This window comes from Grampus griseus (genome assembly GCF_964374135.1).
Source record: "Grampus griseus genome assembly, chromosome: 21".
Lineage (NCBI taxonomy): Eukaryota > Metazoa > Chordata > Mammalia > Artiodactyla > Delphinidae > Grampus > Grampus griseus.
In genome coordinates, this window is record NC_139015.1 from 6,155,188 (window position 1) to 6,166,524 (window position 11,337).

The 11,337-nt window shown below is 41.3% G+C and overlaps 1 protein-coding gene across 1 annotated transcript; it reads right to left on the reverse strand.

Moving 5' to 3' along the window:
* Positions 1 to 10,219: 10,219 nt before the first annotated feature.
* Positions 10,220 to 11,085, reverse strand: LOC309839026 (beta-defensin 103A-like; the record flags this gene model as incomplete). Its single annotated transcript, XM_082680512.1, has 2 exons — positions 10,220 to 10,365; positions 11,028 to 11,085. 2 exons carry the CDS (start codon positions 11,083 to 11,085, stop codon positions 10,220 to 10,222), a joined length of 204 nt encoding a protein of 67 aa, XP_082536638.1.
* Positions 11,086 to 11,337: the final 252 nt, after the last annotated feature.

Here is an 11,337-nt window from a genome sequence, read left to right on the forward strand (position 1 = left end):
TCTCCCAAAATGTGTCATCATCTCAATGGGACAGGTGGTGGCGCAGATGCGCGCTCCGTTTCCGTTCAACAGGGAAAGATTGGAAGGATGATGCTGTCACTGGACGCATCTCCTCGGTCTAATATCACGAAGCAGGGACAGCCGTGGAGATCCCTCAACTGGGTTACTCAGGCCAACATCTGTCACTAAGTGACTTTAGTATTTGAGAGCCTGTGGCCTGTCTGCTTTTCAGAAATGCCAAAGCTCGTGATCAAACTTGCCACTTGGATCTTGTGGTGAAGCTCGGAGTGGAACTGCAAGTCCTTTATGCCCCCTGGGGGACCCAGTCCTGAAGGAGCCCCTGGAGCTTCAGGTCTGTTCGAGGCCTCCCGCTGTGGCTCAGAGCCTCTGAGGCTCAGCAAAGCCAATGGAGGCCGCCGGGAGTGGACAGAGCCCCGTGCCTGGCCCCCAGGGGGTAGGGTTTTTCTGAGGGAAAATAGGTTGTATTAATCGTGAGTCCTTCCGCTTTAGCTCTAAATGATGTTTGAGAGAGATGGACATCTACTTATGCATAATTATCTATAAATAATATATGTATCTATTTATAGATTTTGCAAGCAAAATCTCTACTACAGGGTCAATCGGATAAGTGCTATAATACAGCACTGGAAAAAGAAGTAAAACTGAATCGTGGTCTATTTTCTTCTTTTAAAATGCTGTGTTTTAAAGATCTATGGTTTGCAGCACAGCAGAGATTTTTTTTTTTAAAGGAAGCTGATGATGTTGTCTTATGTGCAAAACCGGGCATGGCTTTCCACAGCAGGAAGTCTCTGAAGGGGAGTGAAAAAGACGGCTGGACAGGGTGCCATAGGCAGTTTCAGAGGAGTTCCCCTCCAAGCTTCTGGTATAGTCACTATTGGGACACAGGGACACGGCCTTTGTCAGGAATTTTGATGACTGCAGCTGCTTCTTTTCCTTGGCAAGGTCTAAGGATGACTCCTTTGCAGCTATGTTTATCCTGGAGATAAAGCCAAGGGGCATTTTTGTCCATCGAGGCAGGATCCTGTTGCTTCAGCAAGGAGGTCACACACTAGTGAAAATATGCGGTGTCTCACCAGAAACCAGAGCTGTGGTTATAGGATTGGGGGAAGGGTTGATTTTAGGTAAAATCTAAATGAATTGTTAGTTTTCACAGGCTCAAAGCAAAACAAGGCTGTGTGGAAAATGGTTACCATCATGCCTGGGCTGAGAGGTAACTCATGGTCCCATTCTTTAAAGGGAAGATAAAGGCTATGTCCTCAACCCTTTTCACCTGTGACTAGGAAATTGATGCAGTGTCTCTCTGGCAAAGTGGCTCAGTTCTCCAAGCAAGAAGGGGTGTCCCGGGCTTCCCTGGTGGCACAGTGGTTGGGAGTCCACCTGCCGATGCAGGGGACGCAGGTTTGTGCCCCGGTCCGGGAAGATCCCACATGCCACGGAGCAGTTAAGCTACAATTAGCAGTTAAGCTACATCTTCTTCTCACCTAGTAAACATGTTTTTTGTTTCTTTTTGTGTTTGATTTATTTCGCTTAGCATAATGTCCTCCAGGTTCGTCTGTGTTGTCACAAATGGCAGAATTTTCTTCTTTTTATGGCTGAATAATATTCCATTATATTATATTAGAATATAATATACTCCACATTTATTGGAATATATTATATATTATTATTACCTCCAATATATGTATTCACATTTTCCTTATCCATTCATCTATTAATGGGCATTTAGGTTGTTTCCATATCTTGGCTATTGTGAATAATGCGGCAATGAAGATGAGGGTATGGATATCTCTTTGAGATTCTGATTTTATTTCCTTTGGGTATATACTCAGAAGTGGGATTTTGCTGGATCATATGGTAGCTCAATTTTTAGTTTTTTTAGGAAACCTCCATACTGTTTTCCATAATGGCTGGATCAATTTACATTCCTATCAAAAGTATACAAGGGTTCCCTTTTCTCCACATTCTTGCCAATATCTTTCATCTCTTTTTTTTTTTTTTTTTTTTTTTTTGCTAGTAGCCAACCTTACAGATGTGAGGTGATATTGTGGTTTTGACTTGCATTTCCCTGATGATTAGTGACATTGAGCATCTTTTTCTAAACCTGTTGGCTATGAGCAGCAAAAGAAACAATCGACAAAATGAAACAATTAACAAAATGAAAAGGCAACCTACAGAATGGGAGAAAATACTTGGAAATCATATGTCTGACAAGGTGTTAATATACAAAATGTATAAGAAACTCATACAACTCAATAACAAAACAACAACCTGATTAAAAAATGGGCAAAGGAAATGAATAGACATTTTTCTAAAAAAGACCTACAAATGGTCATTGGAATTTGGATAGAGATTGCATTGTATCTGTAGTTGCTTTTGGTAGTACACCTTAAATTAAAAAAAAATAATAAGAGCTTTACCTTGTAGGAGGTAATGAATGTGGGTGTAGATCACTGCCACCTGTGGCAACTCCTTGTTTACATAATGCTGAGATGCAGAACTGTTCTCATTTTCCTACTTGCCTGGAGGGTGGGCATACACCTGAGGCATCTTGTAATTCCCTTTTTCCCCCCTTAATGAACCTAGTGAGAGCTCTAACAATTGTGTTGATCCTCTCAAAGTATCAGCTTTTAAAAAAACTTTTTCTACTGTTGTTCAACTCTTCTATATCTGATACTTTGTCTGCTTTTTCTTTTCATGACAAGCAGAAAAGTGCTGAAATATCCAATTGTAATTGTTAATTTGTCTGTTTCTCCTCTTATTTCTATAAGTTTTTCTTTAAGAACTTTAAAATTCTGTTGCTAGGTACATTCTGATTCAGTATTAATATGTGTTCTTTTTTTTAAGATTTTTTTGATGTGGACCATTTTTAAAGTCTTTATTGAATTTGTTACAATATTGCTTCTGTTTTATGTTTTGGTTTCTTGGCCCCGAGGCATGTGGTTCCCCTAACAATTTCCCCCTGAGAGACTTCCTACTCAAGATACTTCTTGGAAATTGAGGCAGAGGTCTTTCTTCTGTAACTATTTCCTTCTGAGAGTGAGTGTAGTCCTGCCTAGTAGAGTTGAAGTCTCTCTCCACCTGATCTTAATCGACATATTCTGTGCCCCAAACTGGCATTTACCCTTGTAGTAGCAACAATTTAGCCTTAAACTGTTGGACTCCGTCAGAGATTGACCTGGTAAACAGTTGAAACAGACAGGGGCCAAACAGGAAGCCTAACAGGGTGGTCATCGTCAGGCCCAGAAAAGAAAGGCAAAATTTGGGGTGAGGGCTGCAGGGTGTGACTGTCTTCTGATAGTTGGTGACGAGGTAACAGGGTGGTGCTCCAGGAATGTTGGGCTCAGCCTGAAGTTACCATCCTCCACCTGGGCGGGGTCCCTTTTCTGCAGAAGAACTCAAAAGTGTTGTTATGTATACTCCTTGAAAGGGAACCAGGACCATGCCCTACAAGGCTCACCAGGATGTGAGTCTTGTATGATTAAAATCTCAATCCCTTGGTCTGCCATTTTGGTGTAACAGACCCAATTAGAAGTAGTTGGAGGAGTGACAACTGGAATTTTAATAGACAAAATAAATCTTATTCCCTGAGGAAATCAGAAGAATAAGCCTGAGACCCAATCTGTACCTTGCACCTTGGGGAGACTTGTAGCCAGGTAGCCAGTTGTTTACTTTTATCTAAGTAGGTTTGAACTTCTGATGTGGTGTTAACGTATACATAACAGGAGCTATTGGCCACCAAACATCTTCTTTTATTTATTTTTTTATTAATATCTGATCTAAAACAATTTCATTGTCTAAAAATTTAATAGTTACAAGAGGATACCTTGAAACCATAAGGCTGCAGCTACCAGCTGCCAGCAGGCATTGTTTTGAGAATGGCTGGTGGCATCCCAAGTCTGACACAGCTCAGATAACTCAAGTTCTTAGCAGTATTTGCTAAGGATTCTTCTTAGTTCTTAGCAAGAACTTGTCTGAAATCACGTCCATAATGCCTGAACCGCATTGGATGTCTGAACCACAGCTACTCCATTTTGACTTTCAGTTGCATTTCTCTCCTTAATGGCCAAAGTGGATGTCAACGTTAATCATTTGAGTGCTTTTCTAGATATGAGAACATGCAAGAATTTGGGCTCATAAAAATCTTCTGACAGTATCTAACTATCTGAAGGCCTGTTCTACTAGTTTTTCCAGAGCACAGAGAGCCTCATTTCTGATCTCCCTGAACTCCTTTCAGGAGCTGTTGAAGGTCAGCAGTTGCAGCAGGTCATGGTTTAATCCTTGTAGAGGTAGATGGCAAGTGCCAATTTGTAGGTGACAGGACATCCTCACGGTCATAACTTTGACCGTGCTTTGGGAGGCATTTCATCCCACGGTGCTAGGAATGCTCATTCCCAGGTCTGGGGAAGATTTTGCTGATAGGCTACTCAGTGTGCTGTTACTGGACTAGGCCTTACTAGTAGACAAAAGTCTTTGGACCACCTGTCTTAGTAGTCTATTTTGGTCCAGGAAAGTATTCCCTCTTGCTGCTTCTTCCCATATCTAGAGTTACACTATCACAATCACTGATATGAGATTTTGCTTGTTGCTCTGATGGAGCTGGAGTAATAGAGAAAAATTTATATTTATGGCCAGGGTCAGAGCAGGTATTATTAATTGGCTACGTGAGGGGATCCCACCTAGTAATATCAACAGTGGCTTGAACAGGACTATAATTTTTTCTTTAAAATAAATTTCCTAAGGGCTAACCAATGACAGCCTTGGAATGAAGAAATCCACCAAGGCAACCCAGAAGTACTAGACACAGGCGATTGGCCACAAAACCAACAATTGGAATGATTTTTAAAACTAGCATAGGATCATGCCTATGACAGAAAAACATTTGATTGATTCATATGCAGGCATCCAAGAAGTCGAGAAAACATTATAAATGATCATACAAGTCAGGTCCAGGCTCTTGTGCAAGCTGTCTACTTCTGATGTCGTCTTCTTCTCATCCTGTTGTCAGTGAAGTTTCGCCTCGGTTTGAGCATGGTTTTAAGGTGATTTTGAGGTCAGCTATCCCCTCTGTAGGCCTGTCCAGTGCAGGGGCCCTTTGTGAGTGGAAATTAATCCAAGAGTCAATTCCCTTCAGTTTCACTGTGCACGGGCTATGTAAGAGTACCTGATAAGGGTCCTTCCATCTAGGTTGGAGATAGTTCTTTAAATTATGTCTTTTCCAGTATGCATAATTCCCTGGTTGCAGGTCGTGGGGCATCTGATCTTCATCCAAAGACGGATTACTGAGATAAGCTTCAGAAACAGACTTAGAGGGTCCTTTTAATAATTCAATTAGACTTTACACTAATATAACATAACAGCAAGGAACTACGTGAGAGGTGAGTCTTTGTAAATTCAGACCTCCATTAACAAAACTGGAATTTAATATTCACTGAAACATAATCTTTTTCTCTCTAAAATTACCCTCATTTTTTACCAAATATAAAGAAATTAAGACTAGTTTGTTTGCAGAATAGGTCTGATCTCAATAAACTTGGCCTGATGATTTATATAACTGTAATTGATCATACAGACTCTTTTTTTTTTTTTTTTTGCTGAATCTTTTATAAGAAGTCTCAGGCTGAACTTTTAAAAGACCTCTCCAGGCTAGGAAAGTCAAGCCAAGGGCTTATCACAGATTTTGCTTAACAGATTTAGGTGAATTCATCCCTTTTCAAGGTCACCAAAATACCTTGAGATTTCTGTACCTGTTAGTGAGTGGCCTTCCTAATTTATCTGATAAAGCTGATGGGAACCTAAGAGTTTCCGATGTCTGGAGGAAGCAGATAGAGAGAAAAGATACATGTTTCAGTTCTGCTTACAAATGTATAATTTACCAAATTACTGTAAGTCATAATTAGTTTGAGGGGAAGGTTTTCCTTCCACCTAGAAAACACAGATTTAAACCAGTAATTTTTCAGATAGAAACCATAAAATTTATAACCATATTCACCAGTTCACTCAGTCCTATGTAACTAATCCTTTTTATTAACAGATTTATGAAGTCATCAGGTTTCCCATTAGAATTTTTCAATTTCTTACCCAGTTCAGCTTTCTGGTCTGAAAGTCAGAAACTTATATTTATCCCAAAGCCCTTTCTATAAATCCTCTTGAAGAGGAAGCATTTTTGCAAAGGCATCAGAATAAAACCATAACTAAAGACAATGACAAAAGAGTTACAAGAAGGTACGTTTAAAATCTGATTACAATGCAATTGACAAAGAAACTTGATTACTGTCGTGACATATAACACTTTAAGATCATAACTAGAATTATGACTGATAACATTTTATCAGGACATATCACATTTTTAGGAATCACATATAATTTCTAGAATATCTATATTAGTAACATTTAGCATACAATACAACCTAAAAAGATGTATTACTCATTTGACAACACCTCCTATCTAATTTAACATACCAAATGAACCTAATTAGTTTAAGATCTCTCTTTGGGATGTTTCAGGGGCCCTTTGAAGCATCCCAAAGTTAGCTAGAGGTCAAAGAAACTTCATTACAATTTGATTATTTGATTTGGGAAGTTTTGTCAAAAAAATATCAAAAAGGTTTAGAACACTCAGTCACGTAGGATCGGGGGACCCCTTCCAGGGCCCGAGAGTGGGCTCTTGTCTAACACTCAGAAGTGCATTGTCCGAGGAGACACACTTGCTGGCAAAGCAGGAGACTTTATTGGGAAGGGGCGCCCGGGTGGAGAGCAGCAGGGTCATGGAACCCAGGAGAATGCTGTACCGCAGGGCTCGCAGTCTTGGGTTTTATGTAATGAGGTTTGTTTCCGGGTTGTCTCTGGCCCATCACTCTGACTCAGGGTCCTTCCTGGTGGCATGCGCATCACTCAGCCAAGATGGATTCCAGTGCAAAGGACTCTGGGAGGTTGGCAGGACATATGGACTGGTGTCACCTCTCTCCTTTTGACCTTTCCCGAATTCTTCCTGCTGGTGGTAGCTTGTTAGTTCTGTGTTCCTTATCAGGACCTCCTGTTGTAAGATAACTCATGCAAGTGGTTACTATCCTACCTGGTCAAGGCGGGCAGTTTCAGTCAGTGGTTCCCTTAACAAAATGACCATCTCTCTCCTGAAGACAGTGTCTAGAGTCTTAGCATCACACTTTATTCCATCATGTAGAGCCAGATTTCTGTCTGGTATCATTTTCCTTCTGCCTGAGTAATTTTTTTTTAATATAGAACAAGTTTGCTGCTCAGGAATTTTCTTAGCATTTTGTTGTTGTTATTATGTTTAAAGTTTTTACCTTATGTGAAAATAATAGACTTCATTTTTGAGAGCAGTTTTAGAACTGAAGGAAAGGTACAGAGATTTCCCATATACCCTCAGGAGCCCCACCCCCATCCTGATGCCCCTTGCTGGTTTTCTGTCCTGGAAATGAGGATGTCCTGTGCTGTTTGAACTTTGATCCCAGTCTCTTCGACTCAGAAGAATTGCTGGTCTGTTTGGGTCTTCCTCTCTACGCTTTAGCCTGGAAATCTGTCTCCTGCAGAGGCTGGAGACTTCCTAAGTTTCACCTCACTTGTTTTCATCTCTCCTCAATCATCGTCCTGCACTGCTTGTGTCCAGTGTCTGAAACAGTGGTTTGACACATTTTGTCTGGTTCCTTAGCTGTATACTGTAAGAGGGCGGTTCCTGCAGCAGTTTTTTTTTGTTTTTTTTTTTTATGATGAATCGTGGGGTCCAAGCTCTTGTCCTTGAGTGTCCGCTCCCCTCTTCCTACGAGCCCAGTGCCTTGACTGGGGGCTAGAATCGGAGGCAATGAGCCTCCCACTCCATTGGCTGGAATCATTCCGTATCAGCCTCGAGAGACCACTAAATACTTAGTTGGAGCAATGGCTCCAACGCCTTGGAATGTACTTCAACTCACTAAACACTTGTTGAGCAGCTTTTGTGTCAAGACACTTAGGCCAGAAGTGATTAAGACAAGGTCCTTGCCCTTCAAAATCCTTCGACCAAATATGGAGATTGGAAATATGCAAATGTATACGATGCAAAAATTAAGCAAGACTCAGCGGGAGTACTTAAGTCAGAGCCCTGTGGTGAGTCAGGGGAAAGACTGTATTTGTTTGGGAAATCAGCTGTGTTTTCCAGAAGGAGGTAGAATTTGAGATGGCCCCTGAGAGGTGGCTTAAAGTTTGGAGACAAAGCTAGGGGAGAGATTATATGCCAGACATGAGGTCAGCCAGAACAGAGGCAAGGATGAGAGGAAAACCAGTGGAATGGTTGAGGAAGAGTCAGGCTTCCCACTTCTCTGAGGTGTAAAGTGTTCAGAGGGACCTGGGAAAAACCCTGAGGGATGCACTGAAGTTTCAGAGGTAGATTTTTTTTTTACATCTTTATTGGAGTATAATTGCTTTACAATGTTGTGTTAGTTTGTGCTGTATAACAAAGTGAATCAGCTATACGTATACATATGTTCCCATATCTCCTCCCTCTTGCGTCTCCCTCCCACCCTCCCTATCCCTCCCCTCTAGGTGATCACAAAGCACCGAGCTGATCTCCCTGTGCTATGCGGCTGCTTCCCACTAGCTATCTATTTCATGTTTGGTAGTGTATATATGTCCATGCCATTCTCTCACTTCATCCCAGCTTCCCCTTCCCCTTCCCCATGTCCTCAAGTCCATTCTCTACATCTGCGTCATTATTCCTGTCCTGCCCCTAGGTTCGTCAGAACCATTTTTTTTTAGATTCCATATATATGTGTTAGCATATGGTATTTGTTTTTCTCTTTCTGACTTACTTCACTCTGTATGACAGACTCTAGGTCCACCCAACTCACTACAAATAATTTTGTTTCTTTTTATGGCTGAGTAATACTCCACTGTATATATGTGCCACATCTTCTTTATCCATTCATCTGTCAATGGACACTTAGGTTACTTCCATGTCCTGGCTATTGTAAATAGAGCTGCAATGAACATTGTGGTACATGTCTCTTTTTGAATTATGGTTTTCTCTAGGGTATATGTCCAGTAGTGGGATTGCTGGGTCGTATGGTAGTTCTATTTTTAGTTTTTTAAGGAACCTCCATACTGTTCTCCATAGTGGCTGTACCAATTCACATTCCCACCAGCAGTGCAAGTCCTTTTTCTCCACACTCTCTTATCTTTGATAAAGGAGACAAGAATATATAATGGAGAAAATACAGCCTCTTCAATAAGTGGTGCTGGGAAAACTGGACAGCTACATGTAAAAGAATGAAATTAGAACACTCCTTAACACCATACACAAAAATAAACTCAAAATGGATTAAAGACCTAAATGTAAGGCCAGATACTATCAAACTCTTAGAGGAAAACATAGGCAGAACACTCTATGACATAAATCACAGCAAGATCCTTTTTGACCTATCTCCTAGAGAAATGGAAATAAAAAGAAAAATAAACAAATGGGACCTAATGAAACTTAAAAGCTTTTGCACAGCAAAGGAAATCATAAGCAAGATGAAAAGACAACCCTCAGAATGGGAGAAACTATTTGCAAATGAAGCAACTGACAAAGGATTAATCTCCAAAATATACAAGCAGCTCATGCAGCTCCATATCAAAAAAACAAACAACCCAATCCAAAAATGGGCAGAAGACCTAAATAGACATTTCTCCAGAGAAGATATACAGACTGCCAACAAACACATGAAAGGATGCTCAACATCACTAATCATTAGAGAAATGCAAATCAAAAGCACAATGAGATATCACCTCACACCAGTCAGAATGGCCATCATCAAAAAATTAGACATAGATTTGATGGGGAGAGGCTATGGCATATAGATGAACTGGAAACTCAAAATGGGTGACAATAAGTGAAGAAAATATTTCAGGAAGAACGAGGAGTCCCGTGTCACTGGGGTGCAAGATTTGCAAAAGAGGAATAAGCTCTGATAATCCCGGGAACATCAGTTTAGATCCTCTCGTGGCTTGCTCTAGAGATAATACTTTATTTGAATTAAAGGTGAGTCACCAGCACTTCCCAAGTTGCCTGTTTGGTAACAACTAGCACAATAACCAGAATTAAAAGAAAAAAAAATAATCCACCTTCTAATTTTTTTGTGAAAAATCTTTAATTTGATTTGGCGTCTATAGACTGCGCGGGAGCATTTTCACACTTGGCAACGTTCTCATCGCGCTTCTGGATTTTTCATCTCTCCCTTCGGCAGCATTTTCGACCACTGTGGGAACAAAGGCCTAAGGGGATCTCCCTCGGAAGACAGCCAAACAGAGCACACCGGCCGCCTCTTATTCTGCAATAATACTTTTGTAATATATTTACGATTCTTCCACTGCCTGCAATGAAGAAACGGAAAGCACGGGAAGGTTTTAGGAAGTGCAAGACCTAGGCTTTTGGAATTCCTTACGTAACTGATCTGTGGCCTTTCTTTTATTTCTTTTTCCTTTTTCTGTACCATCAGGAGTAAAGTAGAAGGTGGGACTAAGCAACTAACAACGTGTCCATGGGTTCAGCTCAGTCATTAACCGCCGGAGTGCTGAGAAAGTGGCATGACCACGGGCAGCCCCCCTCGTGAACTGACACATGGGAGGCCGGGGCCACGGTGGTCCCCCGGGACTCTCTAGAGGCCAAAAGACTCTACCACCAACCACTAAGCTAATAAAAGGGAAGTCTGTGCTTCTGTTCTCGACTGTCAATTTTTCCTCTTGGTATTAAAGTTTTACATCACTTTCCTCCTGTCTCATTAACAGGTATAACGGCCTTCCCGGGAAGGGGTGGCTTTTGTGATCTGGTTTTTCTCTTAAGAGTGAATCAGAAGAGATCGAGACCCTTACTTTAAGGTTCTTAATGGTCTTTGTCAGAAAGAAAAAAATTGGTTATGTCTAGTTCCCAGACAATAAATCTATTTGGTCTAAAATTCCCAGAAGAATGGAGAGGGCTGACTCTGACTTATATATTCTCAATCCTTTCAGCCCTCTCATTTCCCAGCCCCTCTTACCTGAAACAGGCAGCAAGAACAAGAAGAACAACACAAAGAGAAGGTAGTAGACCCTCATGGCTGGCCGGCTTCGCAGCTGCGACTGGACAGGAGGGTGCACTGGCTCACCTTATAAAGGCTCCAGGTCCACAGCCACAGGGAGAAGCATTCAAAAGCTGCAATTCCTGTAATATTACAGCTATGACAATATGATGTATTTCCTAATGCTTCATGCCAACGTACCTTACAAAGCAGACCACGCCCATTCCTCCCAGGAGTTAATTACAGACCTAAGGGGGACACAGAGCTTGATGCGAGCGCAGGGCTGTCC